This window comes from Kryptolebias marmoratus, linkage group LG4 (genome assembly GCF_001649575.2).
Source record: "Kryptolebias marmoratus isolate JLee-2015 linkage group LG4, ASM164957v2, whole genome shotgun sequence".
Lineage (NCBI taxonomy): Eukaryota > Metazoa > Chordata > Actinopteri > Cyprinodontiformes > Rivulidae > Kryptolebias > Kryptolebias marmoratus.
Genome location: NC_051433.1, coordinates 30,038,430 through 30,060,074, shown reverse-complemented (window position 1 = coordinate 30,060,074; position 21,645 = coordinate 30,038,430). Strand labels below are relative to the sequence as shown.

The 21,645-nt window shown below is 39.8% G+C and overlaps 1 protein-coding gene across 13 annotated transcripts in view; it reads right to left on the bottom strand.

Annotated features, from left to right (window-relative positions):
* The window catches only part of nfasca (neurofascin homolog (chicken) a), a 152,074-nt gene that overhangs the window by 71,490 nt on the left and 58,939 nt on the right, over window positions 1–21,645 (bottom strand). For 12 of the 13 annotated variants that reach the window (XM_037975115.1, XM_017437121.3, XM_017437119.2 and 9 more), the window contains 4 exons: window positions 17,686–17,744; window positions 16,260–16,414; window positions 3,218–3,235; window positions 988–1,093 (listed from right to left, as the gene is read on the bottom strand). In XM_037975115.1, coding sequence (XP_037831043.1) covers window positions 988–1,093; window positions 3,218–3,235; window positions 16,260–16,353 — 218 coding nt within the window. In that variant the 5' untranslated portion in view covers window positions 16,354–16,414; window positions 17,686–17,744. The remainder of the gene's footprint in view (window positions 1–987; window positions 1,094–3,217; window positions 3,236–16,259; window positions 16,415–17,685; window positions 17,745–21,645) is intronic. The other variant, XM_037975118.1, reaches the window with a different exon arrangement.

The window sequence follows — 21,645 nt, the reverse complement described above, 5'->3', positions numbered from 1 at the left end:
ACTTCAAAATAAAGCTTGAAAAAGGTAAGAAATTACATTATATTTTTCATATTTTTCAGAGAATAACTGACAACGTACGTAATTGGGGTATATCGTGATACATATCGTTATCGTGATATAAAATTATCCATATCGTGATATAGGATTTTTTCCATATCGCCCAGCACTATTTCACTCTATACGGTTTGTTGAAGTAAATGAAGTCACATTAGAGTAAATTGTATTATTCAAACTGACCCATTTTTGAGAAGTGTATATATATATATATATATATATATATATATATATGTGTGTGTATATATGCATGATCCTATTTGCACATCTTCATGTATCATGAACTTACCAGGAACTACAGCTGAAAATTAGCCTTTATTTTTATTATTGTTATTATTAATATTATGTTTACATATACTCATCTTTATTTTAAAGTGTACTCCAGTAGTATGGAAGGTTCAGGGGTATGAAGAGACCTGTGGCATAAGGCTTCCTATTTTCTGGGTACATGGTAGCTAAAGCTGTAAAAGTATGATTTAACATAAGTATGAATTGACGTAAACCTTTGGGAACTGTTTATTTGAGAACTGTATGTATGGGAACTATACTTTGGGGAAATTAATGAGTGACAAATCAAACAACTGCATAAAAAATAATAGTACATATGCGAACACCATTAGAATCTTTTACAAATAGTTAAATATACAAGTGCCCTGGTTCAAACAAAGAATAACGCCATAGTTTCTTCTTCCAGCTTTGCATTGGGAGGCTGCACAGTGGAGCAGCTGGTTGGAACTGTCACCTCACAGCTACAAGGTTCTGGGAGCAAATCTCAGCTGGGGCCTGTGTTTACATGTTCTCTCTGTGCATGTGTGGTTCTGGTATCGTCCTTAAGCTTTCATTAAGAGTGTGAATCAACAACAAACAGAGAGCAGATACTGAGTGAGTGTGTTGTGAGAGCTTTGTGTGGGGTTGAGAGTGTATACTGCTTACACTGGTACTGGGTTGCCCTTGGCCTCACACTCGATGATGATGTTATCTCTGGGGTCGACAATATAGTCCTTCACTGATTGTTTAATTATAGTAGGGGGCTGCTTCACTGTGGGGAGAAGAAAAGAAAAGGTTATAGACACAATATTCTTTTACAGGCTTGAATCTGAAACTGCGATTGAAAGAACAGAGCTAAGATGGTTTAACTAATCATTTTCTGACAGTTTCAGTTTGTTCATGTAACAGATGATCTTCCTAATGCATCAGGCTTATGGAGTTCCTCAAGGTTTGGTTCTTGGACCAGTACTTTGTGGTTTATATGCTTCCGTTGGGCAATATTATCAGCAAAGGATAAATGTCCATTTTTATGCTGATGATACTCTATCTATTTTCTTTACTCGCTTTTTCCTTTCTGAGTCACAGGGGAGCTGGTGCCTGTCTCCAACAGTAACTGTCCTAGAGGTGGGGGACACCCTGGACAGGGCGCAAGTGCATCACAGGCCACACAGAGACAAACAAGCATTCACACCTAGAGATAATTTAAAGTTACCAATTACCCCACGGTGCATGTCTTTGGTCTGTGGGAGGAAACCAGAGTACCAGAAGAATACTTACACATGCCCAGGGAGAACATGCAAACTCCACACAGACTGGCTAGGAGTTGGACCTGCGATCTTGTCGCTGTGAGGTGACAGTGCTAACCACTGCACCATTGTGTGGCACTCTGATGATAGTCATATCCACAAAACCTGAAAAATCTAGTCAGCCAATGAAACTACAAGCATGTCTGTTGTGATCGGTATTTTTTGTTACTTTCTGTAGTTTTTCTGGTCCCTGTGTTTAGTGTTTCCTTGTGTTTTCTGTCAGTCAGTCTCTGCTCCCAGCTCCTGCCCTGACAATTTTCAGTTGTTCCCCATTTTCATCACTCAGGTGTCTTCAGTTTACTAATCAGCTCAGGTCTTTTTACACCCTGTGTCTCTACTCTCTATATATATTATATTGTACAAGAAGAAAAGGACAAGGATGGAGAATACAAGATAAAGTACCACATCCAAAGTGGAACTTCTACTTAGTGTCAAATTAAACAAGACCACAAAAGTGCCCGAAAGTGAGTGCTGTGAGTATTAGCTGGGAGTTGTGTCAGTCCAAATACACAGACATAATGGATGCTTTTTATTCAGAGTAGCCAGGCAAGAAATGGCTTGAGGGAAGGGTTTTTCTCATTAAGTTCAAAGCATCTCGGGTTATTTTTTTTATAAACAAGTGTCAGTATTTCCGAACTATTCCTGTTTTCCACATTTTTAAACATATACTTGATGTACAGTATACTGTAGTTTTCTCTCCACTGTTGCCTTCTGCCCTCAGCTTGTAGGGTTAAATCAAAGTAGAGATTTACTGCAATCAGCTGGTTTGTGAGAAAATAGTAAATGTTTCAGTTGCAATCTCACTGAATTTGAAATGTTTGCAACATGGTGACCAGCGAGCCGTACGGCCAACTTTTGCACGACCTGTTTTTCTAAATCACAACTTGTTTTCATGTGCATAACTCACAAAACTGTAGGCTGTGCACATTATTTCATTGCCCACCTCCTCCTATATCATACCCATTTTTTACCCACCTTCACCTCCACATTTATAGTTTAATCTACTAATGTACATATAAAAGAAATAGGAAGATTTGGACCAGTTTTTTTATCTATCTATCTATCCATCCATCCATCCATCCATCCATCCATCCATCCATCCATCCATCCATCGATACAAGGAGACCTCTAGTGCAAGTGTCAAAAAACAGCTTTTGATTTGGGTTGGAGATGCCCGAAACAAAATTCAGAAGGGTTCAAGACAGGGTTGAGATGCCTGTGACAACTCTACAACTATTTTGAGAGAAAAAGCGCAGCAAGTCTGCAAACCTCTGCAAACCTCTGCAACTCACGTAAGGAAACTGAGAACTCCTGCCAATGTTTCAGGACATTTTGAAGACTCCCTCTCTAATGCCATTCACCAACTACTTGCCAGCAGTCACAGCCAAGTGAGATGCTTCTTTAATTGACATCATATCATTTCCTGAGAGTGTCCGACTTGTATTACAACTGGCTGAAGTGTCAGAGAGTCAGTTTAAAAGACCATTTGATCTCTGTGAGATAAAAGGATTCAGATTCCACAGATTCCTGCTGTAGAAAACATTTGCTAAGACAGAAGCAACAAAAACCCAATAAGATAAAACACTTACGGTTTTGCAGAATCTTTGCTGTTAGTCAGACATAAAGGAGAAAAGAGACAAAAAGAAGGATGGACAGACAGTGATGTGTGGTTGTTAATAATGTTAGAGACATTTTCTTTGTTACAACATGTTACAAGTTACTTATATTGAGGAAGTTCTCAGGGCTCAGTGCTTCACAGCTGATTCACTTACTGCACTCTGAGTGGGCCACAAATATGTGGTTAAATTGTTTATTGTAGTCATTTATGATCTTCACCAAAATAATCATGAGTCACTCTGATGGTTTCCTGTTTGTCTTTGACTTCATGACTGCTGTAGTTTGGTGTTTTCCACTGTTGTTATCAAAAGATGAAAAAGAATTTCTTCTTCTTAAAAACGATTATGTATATGTAAAACACAATGTTTCACCCAGGCACACATCAAAATGAACTCTTCATTCATTCGATAACACAGGGCTGAAGTGTGTCCCAAGTGTTACTGCTTTAAATGAAACTATGTTCGATCAGCAGAAGTTAAAATAAAAAGCCCAGCATTTCTGGAAGGAATGCATATCACCCGCTGCCCCTTATGCCAGAGTTTTACACTGAGATCATTTTATAATGAGAAGCGAATGACAATTGTGCTCAAAGAATGTGTGGAGGATGACTCTCAGCGACTACCACACCAAAATTACTTCAATTTTTTAAAATGGCTAACGTATAGCCATTTTTGTGTTGGCTAAACTGCATTAGATGTGGCAGCCATCTTGAATTAGGCTGATTTTAAATGTTCATGAGTTGTTGATGTACATCCAGGGATTTCTTTCAATGAGCTTTGCTAAAATCTGTCCAGTGGTTCATGATGTATTTTGCTAACAGACAGACAGGGTTGACTTACTCATCATACCAAAGTTTTAATCAAAGATGTTGTGCAATGTGTAGAGTTCAAAGTATGCGTGGTGAATGACCTTTAGCAACCACCTACCCAAGTTTTACCTCTAAATCTGCAAAACAGACTGCATTATACCCAGTTTTGGGTTTTCTAGAGGTCAGTTGGCTGTGGCAGCCATATTGAATTTGGTTAGATAGATATATACAGCGCTGAAGATATTTTGTTTAACCATTTCTCTTTATGTTGTACAATTTATCAAATTTCTTTTAGAAATCTGATTCAAGCTGAACTAGCTTTATTTAACAAGGTAAAACACGATTAAGGGATTTTTGCCACATTTCCAGCAGACTGTTTGATTTTTGTCTTCTCTTCTTGTCTGTGATGATCCTTCCTGTAAATCAGTCTTTGTTCTGAGTTCCCATCAGTCTCTCTGGGCTAATCACTCAGTTCATTTGCTCTAGTTTCACCTCCACTCTTTGTCAGATTACACAGTACCACTCAGGCTTCAGTATCAGATGATTTAAACTCATAGCCTTATTCCTGCTGGACTTCAGCCTGCCTTCCTTTTCTCCTGTCCGATTCAGGAAAACCATTTGATGTTTCTGTCTGTTACTGTAATAAACATCAGTTTTTATCAAATCATCTCATGTCTGCTTTTGGTTCCAGCCAATCAGAACCTTGTCACAGAATCATTATCACCCGCCACCAAAAGGTGAAGGTAGATGATAATGTCCTTGCCCATGTCTACATTAGTGTGTGTTTGTGTGTCTGTCTGTAACCAAACTATCTCATTTTGATGAAAGTATGATGATGTAATGAAACTCACAAAGTAATGATTTGATGTACATCTATTGATGGTTAGCATTTGGACTCAGTCCTTTTTTAAGATGGCTGCCACAGCAAATCCACATTAGCCAACACATAAATGACTGTTTTCAGTCCATTTTACAGATACTGAGCTGAACTCTGACGTGGTAGTAGCATCATTCACAACATTTACTCTGAACGTGACATGTTGTGATATTGAATATGATTCTGCACATTACCTTCCAGGTCTGACCAAAACAGCTACAACTCTTCTCTACAATTAGATGAGCTTAGTCTAAAACATGAAAAGGCTGCAGGTGATACGCATTGATTCAAGAAATGATAGGCCTTTTCTAAACTTATTTTTGTTTAAATTTGACTAAATTAATCAGAATACAACACAGACAGGAAACTGAACAAGTCTTCATGATGTGATATTGGAAGCAGGGGCTGTACCAGCTGAGAGCTTGTGTTAGAACATATGAACTATGATTATTTCCTATCTAAGATATTGTCAAATATTAAAGAGACCAGTGAGCTTTTTAATGAAACAGAAAGTGAGGACTCACCTGTAAAGAGTTTCCGTGTCAGCAGAGGATGAGCAGTGAGCAAAACAAAGACAGGTTTGGTGTTAGGTTCTACATAAAAAAAACTGTAACAAATATATAGAGGTAATTTGTTGTCATATTTATTATTATAAAAATCAGGAATCTTTTTATCCACACTCAGATATTAAGCTGCTGTCCCTCAAACCTCTGATTTCACACATAAAACATTCCTGCTTGGTTGTAGAAATACTCTTGTTTATTCTCCAAACTCCAAGCTTTAATAACACTTATACAAATAATCTCTGTATGTACTATCATCTCTGCACTCAGGCTTCTGTTCAATGTGCAATCAAAACACTCTCTTTGAATGATCACTGTGAGAAAACCCTGTTAAAACTCACAGCCCATAGATGGACAAATATAATGGTGAGTCTTGTTATGTGGGTGTGTTTGTTTTGCTCTCAAAGTTCACTCCAGATCAGCCAGTTAACCATCTTATCTACACAATGTGCTGAGAATCTGACTATAACACTTCCAGGAAAATGTTTCTATTTGTTGCATCTGCTTTAAAACCTGCATAGCCATAGTTTAGTTCACATTAAACAAGTAGTCTTTGTTCTGTTTCAGTTCTGTTACCTCTTCAGAACAGAGATGTTGGTGATCCATGGTCCAAAGACAATATGGACATTTGGGTAGGCTTGGTGCTGCTGCACAAACAGCTTATAAACCTACATGTTACTCAGTGGAGTAGTGAAGTGAATGTTTTCTACATCTCGAGCTGTCAGAGTCTTAGGAAACACACACCCATCACTGAAAGAAGCACAGCTAAGTAAGTGGTATCTACTGAGGCAAAGAGGGCTACGGTTTGAAAAAGATCTGTAAGCTCTTTGCAAATTGTTTTTGTTTTACATTTACAGTGCGTTGTATATCCATCACTCTGGTTTAGGATTATGATAAGGAGTTGTTGTTTTTTCTCATCCATATATCTTCTGCCATTTATCTGAGACTGGGTCACAAGGGCAACAGCTACCGTAAAGATCCTTAGACCTCCCTCTCCAAAGCTGCCTCCTGCAGCTCATCCATAGGGACTTTGATGTGTTCCCAGGCCAGATGTGAGGTATAATCTGTCCAGTAAGTCCTTAGTCTGTTCCAAAGTTCCTCCGTGTGGGACAAATCTGAAAACTTCCCTTGGAAGGCTTTCAGAAGGCCTCCTTAACAGGCCACCTCAACTGGCTCCTTTTGATGCAAAGGGGCAGGGCTGAGTTCCTCCTAAACAGTCAGGCTCCTCATCCTGTCCTTAAGGATGAGCCCAACCACTCTACAGAAGAAGATCCCTTCAGCCCGGCCTGGGCCCAGAGGGACCTGGATAGGAGACAGGACTTAAGGGAGCTGAGCCTCTATCACGCCTGAGGAACTGGAGAAGACAGGCCCTCCCATGGTTGTATTCAGAGGAGCCTGGAGTATGGGCACAGGTTCAGACTGCTTAACATCACCCATCATTCATATTTAAACAGGGGTTATGTAGGTTAGCCCAGTCAGGATTGAGTCATGGTTGCTAAAAACTTTACAAGACCAACTGACTTTAGCATTTTAGTAGGTGTAAAATATTTAATAAAATGTTGTGCTGCATGACTGGCTTTATTTTCACATTTAACTTTATGACACACAAATTTACAAGTGGATAGCTGGTATTGTCTCCAAGTGTATTCTGGGTAAAACGTCACCACCAACGTCATCATCTGTCACATGGCAACAGATTGCAAACTAGGTGGAGCATTTTTACAGACTAAGTTAATTTAACATGAGTGGCACTTCATATAAGCACAAAAGTGGAGCGGTAAAGTGAAAAGAAAAGGAAAAAAGAGAGCAAGGAAAAGCCAAGTTACAAAAACTGGACACATATTTTGTCCGTCGTGCTGGAGATGAACCCGACTTTTTTGTTGGCAGCAATTCAGGCCCGCCAAAACTGCCAGCACAGCCAGGGAGCCAAGTTAATTACAGCTAGCAAATCTAACAATCACTATTGACAATGTGTGAGTTAGTTGTAGACTGAATCGCTGCCAACAAAAAAGTCAGGATGGTAAGGTCAGGAGGTGGGGGTTCGTCCTGTAACTGGAGGGTTGCCGGTTCAAGCCCCAGCTCCATCAGTCTCAGCCATTGTCCTTTGGCAAGGCACTTCACCCACCTTGCCTACTGGTGGTGGTCAGAGGGCTCGGTGGTGTCGGTGTGATGGCAGCCTCACTTCTGTCAGCCCGCCCCAGGGCAGCTGTGGCTACAATGTAGCTTACCGCCATCAGTGTATGAAGTGTATCTAGTCCTTGGACTAGATAAAGCGCTATACAAGTACATTTTTAATTGTATAGCAGTTTAACTGAGAGAGAAAAAAGGGGATATATAATCTAGGTGCCTGGGCTACTATAATTTGTTGTCCATAGAGAACGAGAGAGCAAAGAAAATGGACGTACAGAGCATCGTGGATGAGTTTGCTGCACACAAGGCTCGTCATATGCCCTTCAAATAGTGGTGAGTAGGCCTAAAGTACTTCATATTGAAATTGTGTTTGAACGTGGGCCGTGGTGCCAGTTTTATTTAACTTTATAGCTACTGATCCAGGCTCTCAGTTCAAATCAATAAAGTGGGTGTCGATGATCCAATCGCTGTCCGTGGTGCTGACCTGCTTTGAATTTGGGTTATTTTATCATTAGTGACCATGTAGCTTAACGTTTTTGTTGTTCTCTTGGTTTGGTATACTTCATGTCCATTTGATGGACTTCAAAATGACACAGTCGCTCTCCGTGGTACCGAGGCTTGTAAGCCCCGCTGTTCCGGGCTTGTGTATGTTGTAAAATGCTGTTATCATGAGCTTTATTATTTGGATAAAAAGGGCCCAATCATTTGCCCTGCCCCCAGCCTGGCTCTGATTTGTTCTGCTAGTTCAGCTTCAGCTGCTTGTATCTCAGATCTCATTCTTTCAGTCATTACCTGTAGCTCATGACCATACAAGGGATTTCTAAATGTCGATCAATTGACAATTTGAGAGTTTTACCCCTTTGGCTCAACTCTCTCTTCACCATGACAGATCAGTACAGCGACCACATCACTTAACACACTGTCACAATCAGTCTTTAACTCTGTTCTTCTTCCACTCATTAACAAGGCTCCTAAGATACATAAACTCTTCCACTTGGGGTAGTGGCTCATTCTTAACATAGAGATGGAAATCCCCCCTTTTCCAATCATCCCAGCTGCTTTACACTCAGCCGTAAACCTCTACAGTGCCTGCTTTGAGGTTCCAACTGAATGAGACCAACAAGAGACTGAATCATCCAAAAACAGCAGTGATGCATTTCAAAGACTGGAGATGTTGATTGCACATAGACATCTGTGCATAAAACAAAATTGGTAACAAAGGGCAAACATGTAATAATACAACAAATGAGTCTGATTTCTTAGCAATGTAAACAAATTTCTTACTCAGGTTGTACAGGGACCAAATGGCTCTTAGCAGGAGGCCCAAAACTTCATACTTTAGTGATACCCCCCTTTAGTGACATATACATCAGTCTTCTCCAAGTCAAAGAAATACATGAAGGCTTGTTAAACAAACTCTTACACATCCTTAGATATCTTTATTTCTAAATTTAATTTAATTCAGAAACTACGCATGAAATGTTACATGACAAAAAGTGCAGTGCCTGTTGTGGAGTTTTTCCAGTTCCAATTAAAGTGGTTATTTTATCTGGCACTGACTTTACAAAAACTTTGGATGTGGCAGATAAAGTAGTGATTGGTGACTGAGGGCAAACAACTTGTCCAGTGTTTTAGAGCCAGGACAAAACCCAAATTGCTCCTCTTGTATTAGAGGTTTGACTGTCAGTCAAACTTTCATCCCCCAGAGCATTGTCACTGTAATTTAACCTCAGGAACATCAGCAGCTCCAGTGACAGTTAAAGGTAAAGTACCACTGATTGTCCCACACCTGGGTGTGTGAAATTTGTTCTCCACATTTGACTCATCCCCTGAGGGAGCAGTGAGCAGCAGCGGTGCCGCGCTCGGGAATCATTTGGTGATCTAACCCCCCAATTCCAACCCTTAATGCTGAGTGTCAAGCAGGGTGGCAATGGGTCCCATTTTTACAGTATTTGGTATGACCCAGCCGGGGATTGAACCCACGACCTCCCAGTTTCAGGGCGGACACTCGACCACTAGACAGGGGAGTCAGTACATCCCCACCAAAGGGCTTCCAGACCTGTGTTTCCACAGTGGAAGGTATATCAGTGGGATTTAAGAGAACATCAAAGTATTCCATCCACCACCTGACTATATCTTTAGTTAAAGTCAGCAGAACCATGTCATCACTGTAAACCGTGTTGGTAAAGCACAGCTTCCCCCACCTCAGCTGCCAAATAGTTTCCCATCAAAAGTAGCCTCATCAAACTCCACACATTTAAGTTTTTGCCTCTGCAGCTGTTTGAACCACAGTCCACTCGGCCTACCGATACCTGTCAGTTGCTTCTGAACTCCTACAAGCTAACCAAGCTCTGTAGCACTCCTTTAGCCTGTTTTTATTTTCCCTATTTAAAATGATATTCATCCACGAAAGGAATGTGTGTCAACGTGTGACTGAGTGTGAGTCTGGTAGGGATGTACAGAGAGGAGTCATCAAAATAGGTCAAGAGAACAGTCTGCACTGAAGCGAGATAAAAAAGAAAACAGGGGCATGGGAAGTCATCTGAATAAACGCTAAGTGGTGTCTTACTTTGCTGTCATGGCAGACCAGATGAGTCATTATCTATATCAGATTCTTTCTTTTGCACTGCACGTTGGGAGTTGGTGGTGGCGTGTGGCGAGTTTAAACGGGAGTCTGAGTGTGCTTTCTAAACTTTTTTTCTACTGCTTTTCTTACAAAAAAAGCACTATTTAAATGTTTGTTTTGTAAATGTGTTTTTGTTGAGTGATTAGCATCTGCTCCAGCAGACAGTGTGGTTTCTCAGCGGGGATGGTATCCTCAGAGACAAGCATTAGTGACTAAAAAATACAGAGTGGAGTTACGCCTAACGATGGGATTGTGAAGGTTTTGCAGCTGGAGTTGCCTTCTCCCCAGATCACTGATCACAGTTAAAATGCTTCGGGAGGATGGTGAGTGGATTCTGTGCTGTGAGTCTCAGGTGTAGGGATGCCAAGCTGAAACATGTTCATTCACTGTGCAGACAAGTATTTATGTTTTTGGATTTACCGACTGATGTTTGATGTCTCCTTTAAGGTTAAGCACAGGGATGAGTTGCATGATGCATGTCACCTCCAGCAGCATTAGGTGTTTTGAATGTGTGATGTGGATCATAAACGTATCGTTTGTCCCCACTGAATCTACCAGTGGGGCCTGCTGTGGATGCAGGGGCTCAGGAGGGGGGAAGAGAGTGGTGAGGGGAACATGCATTCTGAGCCTGCTCCTCCTGTAACCAGTGAGTCTGATAATGTGAATGATGCTGCTGTGTAGTGTCATTCACTAGCGTTGTGTAGCGTTGACACTAGTTGGGGAATGTTGGATGTTGTCTCTGAATCATTTGTTAAAGCAAGCAAAAAAGAAAGAAAGAATGTGGAACATGAAGTATCCAAGCTGAGCAGGTTGGAGATGGAGGCACAGTCGACAAAAATATTACTGCCCTAACCATTCAATGGCCTTTGAGTCAAATTGACCTGAAGTTACAAGGGCTTCTCTCTTCATCTCTCTTTTTTTTTGCAAGAAACTCACAGTGATAATGTAAATTAAAAAGACTGGGGTTTATGGTGGGGGTGCAATATGCTTACAGTCATTGGACAAATCTTACTGCAGGGGTTGCCATCTTGAGTTTCTCTGCATTAAACATAAAAATCATCTTAAGCACAGAGATTGTGAAGAGTTCTGAATGGAGATTTAAAGTGTTATTTTTAACATTAATAATATTTATGTTCTGCCCCAGGGTTTTTAAGACTTTGGAGGAAAAATCAGTAAGCACTGACTGTAGGGAAGCCATTATTTTAAGTGGTGATTAGAATTAGTTGCACTAATTTTAAGATAGATAGGACTGGAGAAGAACCACATTTGTGATCTTCACGTTTTTGTCTCACACTGTGAAGAAAGCAGATTTGGTACATGCCAAGCAGAAAATGTACTTAAGTTAAATACCTGATGGTTAAATTAGAGCAGCAAGTTTACACAGGTTTTATGCTTCAGGATCTTTTATTACTGTGTTTTAAATTGTCAGATTATCCCTGTCACTTTTACAGATCATCATCTCATTTTAATGGAAATTACTTTTCTCGTTGGCATTTTAATGTTAACTTATTACATGATTTTATTTTCTGTAAAAAAATAACTTTTTGGAGGCTCACTGGAGATCAAGGAATGTGAGTTTTCTACTCCAACTTAATGGTGGGACATAGAAAAGGCCCAGATTAGGGTCTTCTGCCAGCAATATTCTTCAATATTTCATTCTTCTTTTTTTTCCTCTGCTCCTGGTGGAAGGCGGACATGTTTTTTCTCTCTCTGTCTTCTGAACCCCCACCCCTCTCTCTCTGTCCTGCTCTGTTTTTCGGAGCCTCTCTTTGCATATTCTCTAAAATTTATAAACTATGGATCTGGTCAGCTGGTCTCTCAACTCAATTGATCAAATTTTCTCGACGGGAAGACAGGGCAAGGGAGAGCCCGCCTGCCCAGATGGGACAACATTCGCTGGATCACAATGGATTCCTGGCAGAAGTGGAAGATTGTCTGTCTATTGATTTTGTCAGTGGAGGATGTGGAAGATCTTTACATATTTGGGGTTTTGATAACAGGATTTCTGCTGTTTGGATTAGGCAGTTACCTGACATATCGTCAAATTCGTTTGATGGGATCGGCGGTCAACAATCAAACTGTGTGGTTACGGGAGCTGAATATGGATATGGATGCATATCTAGAGAGGGAATATTTTCAAAGACAGAATTGGGAGTAAGTGCTGGAAAGAATAGAATCACGTTGTCTAATTTGAAATGGTTGCTACCCCAGCTGTACTACAGGGAAAGACTTCTAATAGACTTGCCATGTTGGTTACTCATGGAAAAAGTGCAAAGGCTTCTGGTGAACTTTTTCTGCTCTGGTCACCACTGGTTGAGGGCAATAACTTTATATTTTCCTGTAGGAGAAGGAGGATAAGGGCTTGAACCGCAGCTTTTAGATTACAAACTGCACAGAGACTCCTGTATGTTTGCGGTTACTGCTGGGTGAGCTCAACGGCTGCTGAGGAAGGTAGGCTGACTTGGGTTAGACCAGTGGTTCCCAAAGATTTGCTTCTGGGCTCCCCTATGGATTACAATAACCCCAGTTCTATACTGTAGAAGAGTATTCTTTGCTGTCAATGTTATTTCAAACATACTTCCTTTTTTATTATTTGTAAAAGTATTCAACTTTGCTATCATCAATCCATTAAAAAAAAAGCCTCTGTGCAAAATGGGGTTAAAAACCTGTCCATTATGCTTAGTCAGGCAGTTTTTTTTTTTTTGTTTTTTTTCATTCATCCATACCGCTTCCTGCGCCCCCTCTGCAATGGCACTGCGCCCCCTCTAGGGTTAGACACACTGGGTTAGACAAACAGCTATCCCTGCTTCAATCACCTCAAGTGGATCTGACTGGACTCACACCTTTCCAAAGTTCAGTGCTTAATGCTTGGCAAACACTGAAGGTCACACAAACCCCTGGCCCCAGGCCAGGAATGTGGCTTTTTGTGAAGACTTTGTTGTACAGCCAAGCCATCATAAGTTCCACACTTTCCATCAATACAATAAAGACCAAGTTTGTTGAAGCCAGCATTGTCAAACTTCATCATTTTTGGACATGCTCGGAAACATTACAAACATCAGATTCTCCAGAGTGCTGGAGAAAATCTCAGATGAAGCCAAGCAGTCTTCGTTTGTGACATTTTAGAGCTTTTATGGAGAATCGTGCTCTGGCTGACTAATGGGATGATGACAATGATTATGTTTTTTCCTCATTGATAGTAAGTCTTGCTATTGAGAGACAGCAGGAAGGGAGTAGACTGCTGCTCTTCATAAAAACACCAAAAATGGGTGCTTTCAGCTTGTGTGGGGAAAAAAAACAAATCTACATCAGCTGTGTGAAGGTGCTGAATACGATAAGCCCTATATAACTCAGACTTTTGCTTCACACCATGGAGGGTCCTGTATAGGCCCCCAGTTGAAAAACAGGTGGATGACCTTCAATGGAAAATAATACATGGACCCATAGCTACAAACAAACACAGAGCCCACTTTGACTTAAGCTCTGGGAGGGGTGCTCTTTTTGTAGCCAGACTTTAGAGCATCTTGTGTCAGATCAACATTTAGAGGGTCTATTTAGGAATTTAAAGGGGTGTGTGACATTTCTTTGGGAAGAGTTTTCTAAACCCTTTTTATTTTTGGTACTAAATTTACTGGAAATGATCCTGACTTTAAATATTTTTTTGGTTTGGGGTTGCAAAACTAGCTGTATAGAAGACAAGGAAGAACCAGATGCTAGGCCAAGGCTGGAATGATGTGGTTGTGAGTTTTAAGGGTTTGGTCACAGTCTGCCTAAAAGTGGAGCAATCTTTTAATACCCCAACCAGCAAGCTTAGATCTATCAAAGGCATCAAAAGGTACTGATGATTTGAAATGTATGACTGGGTTTATGCATAGTTTTTGTGATGTTGTTTTTGTTTCTTTGTTTGTTTTTAGTATTTTAATGAGACTTTTTACACTAATGATTTTTTCAGTGATGATTCTTTCTTTCTTTCTTTCTCTCTGTCTTTTTGTCCATCTGTCATTTTATTTGAGTGGGGCAAGTTAATTGAGGAATGGACATTGGGTTGTACGGGTTGAATTTGAATTTTCTCTGTGGTTGTGTGTATGTGTGTCAGATCAATAACGCATCATAAGCCTGAGGTTAAAAGGTCAGACTTATAAGGGAATAAAACAACGGGAAGAGAAAACATAATAGAGCAGCTGACTGCTGTGTGTTTTTCTAGGATATTGATCTGATTCTTTGCTTAAACCAAACCTCTTCCATGATACTCCATGTTGTAACTGTTCTTCTCTTTTTAGCTGAAGTGCTGGAAGCTTAGTCACTCACAATTTGATTAAAAACTATATATTAAATGCACGATTTCCAAAACATTTAGTTAAAAGATGCACCAGTAACTAGAGGAAGAGAATAATACTTTGCAAATCTGGAGTGTTTTAAACATCCTGATCTTACAGCCAAAACCCCATTCAATTACCATCAGCCACAAATGGAAGCAAAAAGGAAGAATCCATCAAAACAACAACACATGGGCTTCGTTATGGGAAAACCAACAGATCAACACACTTAACGTGGTAACACTTTGAGGCTTTAGCTTGTTTTATGTAAAAATGTGACATTCACAAACGATCCAAATCTTTTTAACAGCTCCTTAAAATGAACGATGGGAACCAAGCCGCAGACTGTTGAGAACTGTGCTTTTTGTTTTCCTCCTCAGATGCAGACACACACACACACTCCTCCTTTGCTATTCCACTGAGACAAAGAAGAATAGGCAAAGGGGAGGAGCGCAGCAGTTGTGATTGGCTGACATTACGCTCAGTGGAGGGGGAGTACGCGCTGGACAAGTCCCGCAGTGCTGCTGTTTGTCATACATCATTACGTGGTACTCTGCCTCACTACATACGGCCATATGTAGTGAGGCAGGACTGTTCAGAATTGAACGGCTTTTTGAAAGGAACAGATTCACAAGATTCAGCTCTAGAGTAGCCGTATATACCATCTCTAGTTTTAAGCAAGAACTACCTAAAGATAAATAATAACAACTGATCATTACAGCTGCACCTTTCAGTTACACTTTATAGATTATAAACTCTGTTAAAACTGATGCACTGTGGTTTCTGGTGCTTGACTCTTCTGGGTGCATGTCAGCTTTAAACCTTTTATAATATTGGGGGTGAAAAACTTTACCAAAATGTTACCTGAACTGTTAGGTCTATCCTTTCTGTAGTTGTACTGTCTAAAAACAAGAGTATTCAGACTTGTAAACTATCTATTTATTCTAGGAAACACACCATAAAGAAGACGTAGCAGCTTGAGTGTGATCTAGAAAAAGTCGCACCATGTTCTGAAAGAAGATGGATCATGCTGGAGGAGAAGACACAGAATATTCTGGAAGAAACTGCACTGACCTCTGCATTAAGACAACTGTGCCCTGCAATAGATACACCATCTTCTGGAAGAAAACACAATGTTTTCTGGAGGAAGATTTAGAGTTTTTTGGAAGAAGACACATTGTGTTCTAGAAAAAAGACCCATTGTGCTCTGGCAGAAGACGTAGCATACTCTGGAGGAGGACACACCATGCTCTGGAAAGAGAGGCATTGTGCTCTGGAAGAAACAGAATGGTTGTCTTTCCATCTTTGTCCCCATTTTTACTTTGATTTAAAAGCAAACAAAATAAAATCAACTTTATTTTCCTGGCTTTTATGATAAATGACGTGAACATTAATTAAAGGCTGGAAGAAATTACTTTTGGATTTGATTAGAAAAACAAAAAACAACTTCCTTGCTCTGCCTGAGTTTGTCAAAATATGAACTAAACTTATTTGAGGAACCTGAAATTGAATGAAATGGAGTAATTAAATATCATATTTAACTTGTTCATGGCTTTGTAAGAGCATCACCCTTTGGTCACCAGTTTGAAACCAGTCATCTCTATCCCTGTAAAGGGGGTATTTTGGAGGGTAACATTCGTAGTTTTCAGAAACACAGGAACAAAAATGACTCTACTGATTGCTGAGTGACTTACGATCATCAGGAACTTCGATGGATGCTGTTTCCTGCCACCACAGCAGCAGTAATGACATAAGTGTCAGGGCCGCATGGCCGCCCAGCTTGAACATTTCTCCCCCACCAACAGGTCGCTCTCAGCTCCCACCTCTGCTAATTGGTTCAACAGTTCTTCTGTGAATAAAGACACAAAGACAGATGGTCCGAATGAAGAAGGCAAAAAAGAACAAGTAGCATGTAAGACATATGTGGGGGTGGGTATGTGGCCTACATTCACAGCTGGGTTACTCTGTGCTTCTCTAGAGACAGCAGTCTGAACCCAGGCACAGGCGCTACATGGTACTGACTGGAAGACCAGAATCAGACTGCACTCACATCTGGAGCACAAGTAGGCTTTAAAAGCTTTAAAATATCATGGTTTAAAATGCTGTTTTTGTGAAAATGACATCAATATTATCTCATCAACATCTTTACTTCAATGTCCACTTCAGGAGATTATAAACAGTGTTTTGAGTTTGGAACAGTATAGGATTACTGTTCAGTTTTACCTTGTCTAATATCATCAAGCTGTTAAGGTCAAACTCCACAGCAAAGCCTGACTTAAGGGTCTCTTAGAAAATGAAAAAAAAAAACAGAACTGTACGTATCCTGAACATTAAATGATTTAAATAAATGTTTTATTGGCAAAATTTCCACAGAATTATTTTTACCGAAGCAATGTTGTCATCTCAGGAAATAAAATAACTCAAGATATTCCATGATTTGATGCTGAAAAGAAAATCTGAAAGCAGTCCATAAGAGACTGATACAACAACGCAAAGCAAATATGGGAACATTAAAACCCATGTTATTTAAAAAAACACAGGTTTTTCATTGAACCTGGCACAGAATGCCTCGGGAACAAAACTGTAAACCTTCTCCATATACACAAAACACACGTGGACAGGAGAGTCAACCTCCCAGGACCCACTTAACAACTCCACAAGGGTTAGGATGTGGTCCACTGTTCCAGGACCTGGACATGGGCTAGGGTTTGTAAAATATAATATATTGTGATCATTTTGAACATTACAAAATTTCTACTGCTTCTGTAAGTATTTTCATAAAGCAGTGCATGCAATGCTTTAATTAAAGTAAAGAAATAAATTCACTGTTACTAGTTTTTAAAAAACAGATTATCAAGTGAATAGTAAGATTTTATTTAACATAGTGATGAAATAAAGTGCTTTCTAAATGTTTTCATCATTGAAATAATAAAAAATAAACATGTCCACTACATGGGAGGATATACATGTATTTTTATTTTGCCTTACAAAATGAAAAAAACAACCACCACCACAACAAAAAATAAATAAATAAAAACAACAACAAAAATACTAAGACAATACAAAAATGATGTATGTTTTATTAGATAAAGTAGATCCTATAGACAATATGACACTGACCTTAGGTCTGTGGTTATGTTGTGTCTTTCCTTCAGATCTTTGGGCACCACTGTACAAACCTAAAGAAAAGACAGAAAATATATATTTAAGCATCTTGTAAATAATTTCAGGCATGTTAACAGTCACACCAGATTACTCACATATAATCAATCAAAATTAAGGTTCCTATTTGGCTGTTGCTGCTGCAGACTACAACACATCGTACAACATGGTTCCAGTATATTAATATATTTATCAATAAATTCAGCTTGAAGAAACAGCAGCACCCCCCAGTGAGAATCATTTTTTATAGAGTGAGGTTACAAGACTCTGCTAAGTTGTAACTTTACAGCTTTTGTCCCCATGTTCCCTGACTTGTACCTAACTCTGTTGTTGTTGTTATTGACAGGGTTAGGCCTGGGCGTTCAGAGCTGTAGCTCTGGATGTTTTCTGAATGACACCAAATCTCGAGACAGACGGAATTTAAAAATGCAGTTGTATTCAAGTAAGTCATTAAACTCCTAAAATAATATGACATTTAATGTGTTTGCCTGAAAACACAAGCAGGTGGGGTTGTGTTTTCTCTGTATTTCATACAAGCAGAAGCCACATAAACACTCTTGTCCTGTCCAGAGTCTGCACCTGGGACAGGTAGTTTACGCACCTTTATTTAGCGGTTACATGCACACAAGCAGGGAATTGTTATCACAGCTTGTAAGTACTTTCTATTTCAAACATTTATCATAAATTTCTGTTATTATATATAATGTCTTATCTTTGTAAGTGCATAAGTGCAAAACAGTAACAGTTTTGTACCAATCTGGTCTGTGAAACCAGTGTACATGAAATTATAAACACTTTGTACAAAAACGGGGTATAATTTGGTATAAGAGTGATCTGACCATCAGAACTCTGGTTCGGACCACTTCAAAGAGAAGCACCTCTCAGACTCTCGTTAATGTGGAGGACTGGCTTCACAGCAAAAAAAAATTAATTAAAAAAAAAAACAGGACTTGTCAGCAGCAGTCCTAACTACTTTTAATTTTAAAAGAAAGGCAAATGGAGAGGAGGACATCTCTACAGAGAAGGAGACAAGAAACAGGACATTATGAACGCACTCTGTCATTAAAAGGCCTGAGCTGCTTACAGGCCGACAGCCTGAGATCAGTTTGTGATTCACAGCAGTTTGTTACTGATGAAAAAATATAAACAATCCATGTGTGATTAAACAAATGTCATAGTCTGAAACTGCTGCTGATTAGTTTTCTCAGGTGTGAGAGCTTATATACGCTATTCACAACTGTGCTCATGTTTTTAACAAGTTAGCATCTGGTTAGCATCGTTAGCTATCTCCTGCTGTCTTTATGTAAAATGCAGTGTTGTGTGCTAAAGTCATGACAATGATCTGGTGGTAATCGGTTCTCACTGTTCCACTATTCCAACTCATTATGTGCATTGTTTTGTCAGCCATGATGGTCCTGGTGATCACCAGAATCTGAAGTGTTCTCATTTAATTACAGAGATCTAGCCGTCAGTTCAGGTTCATACTGGTCTGGTTGTAAATCCATTAGTCCTATGAAGTCTTCCGGCATTTTTTCATATTCAAAAATGGCTTCTTCTTCCATTTCCACTAGTAAACAACTGGAAAGTAGGGGCGATCTTGGCCAGCTGGAGCACTGCGCCCATCATGAACCAAGGACAGTAACTCCGCCCCACAAATCACCCACTTCAGAAATGTGTATGTGTTTGACTAAATAACATTCATGAAATGTCAATTTTTTAAAATTTGAGTTTAGTTCAGCTTTAAACACAGGAAGACGCAGAAGATACAGAATATACAGTCCACACACACACACACACACACACGCCTCAGGTCTCTACAACAGTGTGGTAACTCCAACTGTGTGTTTTCAGTTTCAAAAAGCTCGTCTGTGCTCCAGCTGCTGCCTTTAGGATGACAGGATGCTCTTTCCTTCTTCTTTGTGTTCTTCTTAACACACTGACTGAAACAGTACACACACCCGGAGGAAAAACCACAGACACACACACATTATGTTGGCTCCTTGAACCGTCTGGGCAACACTGAGTGTTTCTGAATATCATTGTCTGCTCAGCATTTATTCCAAATGTAGATGGGGTTAGGACCTGTCACTAGGTGTTCCACAAAGAAATACTCCCATTTTTCTATTTTTTTAGAAAAAGAAATTTAAACCCAATGTAGAAGATATGAACAGGAGGAACGATCATAGAAAGATAAGCCCTATATACCACCGGCAGATTGAGGAAGTGGCTGATATCAACAAATCCTAACAGTGGCTAGAGATACATGGACTGAAGGTCAGCACAGAGGCACTAATCATGGCAGCACAAGATCAGGAGAGGCTGGGGTCTATGATACCAGGTGTCTGCCTCATTATTCCTTTAAACTATTTTGTATCAGTTGAACCTTTCTCCTAAACAGGCAGGACCCAAGATGCAGGCTGTGCAAAGACGCCCCTGAGACAGTCCAGCACATAATAGCAGGATGTAAGATGGTGGGAGGGCTAAGATACTGTGGGACTTCCAGATCCAGACTGACAAAAAGATGATGGCTAACCAGTCGGACATCGTGGTGGTCTGGTTCATAGAAAACCCAAACATTACAGCGTGTGACATCATACTTTAGGTTAAACATTCTGTGGTAAAATCTCCAAAAATATTCAAACTGTGACTGCGTAAAAACAATTAAAGATATCAAAATGCCAGTTTATACGTGGAAAGTCCAACTTTTGTGGTCTGTTTAAACTTTGAAATATGTTTTACTATAAAGTATGTCTGAACTATAAATCTCTAAAAATGACATGGTCTTCACACTTGTTTAAACAAAATCACATTGTTGTCTGTAAGGACAGTTCTCACAGTTTGTTTTTTGAATTTTGTCTACATCTAACAATGTACAGCCACCAAACGTCAGAGCCCACATTTTCTAATCAAGCCCTATACTTTGATGTATTTTTTTCCCAAAACTGCAAAAGAAGTAGTGAACTGAAAATTGTGATGGAAACAGAAAAACAACAAATAATAATAAGAATACTTTAATGCATTGGCACTTTTAATTAGCCTTAATTTTCAATAAATAAAAATGTCGATCACTTAATTCTGGCCAATATCTAATTTTATTTCCATGCTACATTACTAATTAAGATTTTAAATATTTGCTACTTTGTAAAATGTCATTAACTCCTTTTGGTTTACATCAACAGACGTACCAGAGATAATTAACCCTCCTACATGTGAAATTAACCCTACTTCTTTGAACAAAGCCCATCCAAAGCATCAGGCTGTACATGTAAGCGCAGAGGAGCCAAACAAAGTGGTGTCATGTTTCAAAGCCAGCCCTCTGCACCCAGAACAACCTCCAGAGAGGCAAAGATGGAAGAAACGAGGATGACGCGTGGAGGGGGTGCAGGGTGAATGCATGGTTGCTAGGCAATCCATGTGTGTATCTGTATGTCATGCTCTGCAGGAGCTGTAGCTTGATGTTGCAGAATGACCTAGTTTTAATCAAAAGCAAGGGCAGGATTTCAAAGAAAAGGAAAGTGAAAGGGGGAAGGTGCAAATACAGCTGGAAGATAGAGGAAGAAAATCATGAAGGAAAGACTGAGATGTAGACAGAGAGTACCTGTAAGGATCCAAGAACGAAGAGATGAAAAAGCAACAGAAACAGTGGAAAAAAATACTAAAATCTGAAAAAATTGGCCGAGAGCAAAGTTGATTGTCTTATACTTTGTGTGTGTGGGTGTGGCCATGTATTTGATACATTGTGGGGACAGTTTTCCTAACATATGCTACCTTGTGAGGACCAACTGCTCCTTGTGGGGACCAAAGCCTGGTCCCCACGAGGAGAAATGATGTTTTTGGGTTAGGGGTTAGGTTTAGGACTAAGGTTTGGTTTAGGGTTAGCTATGTACTGGTAATGGTTAGGGTTAGGGTAAGGGTCAG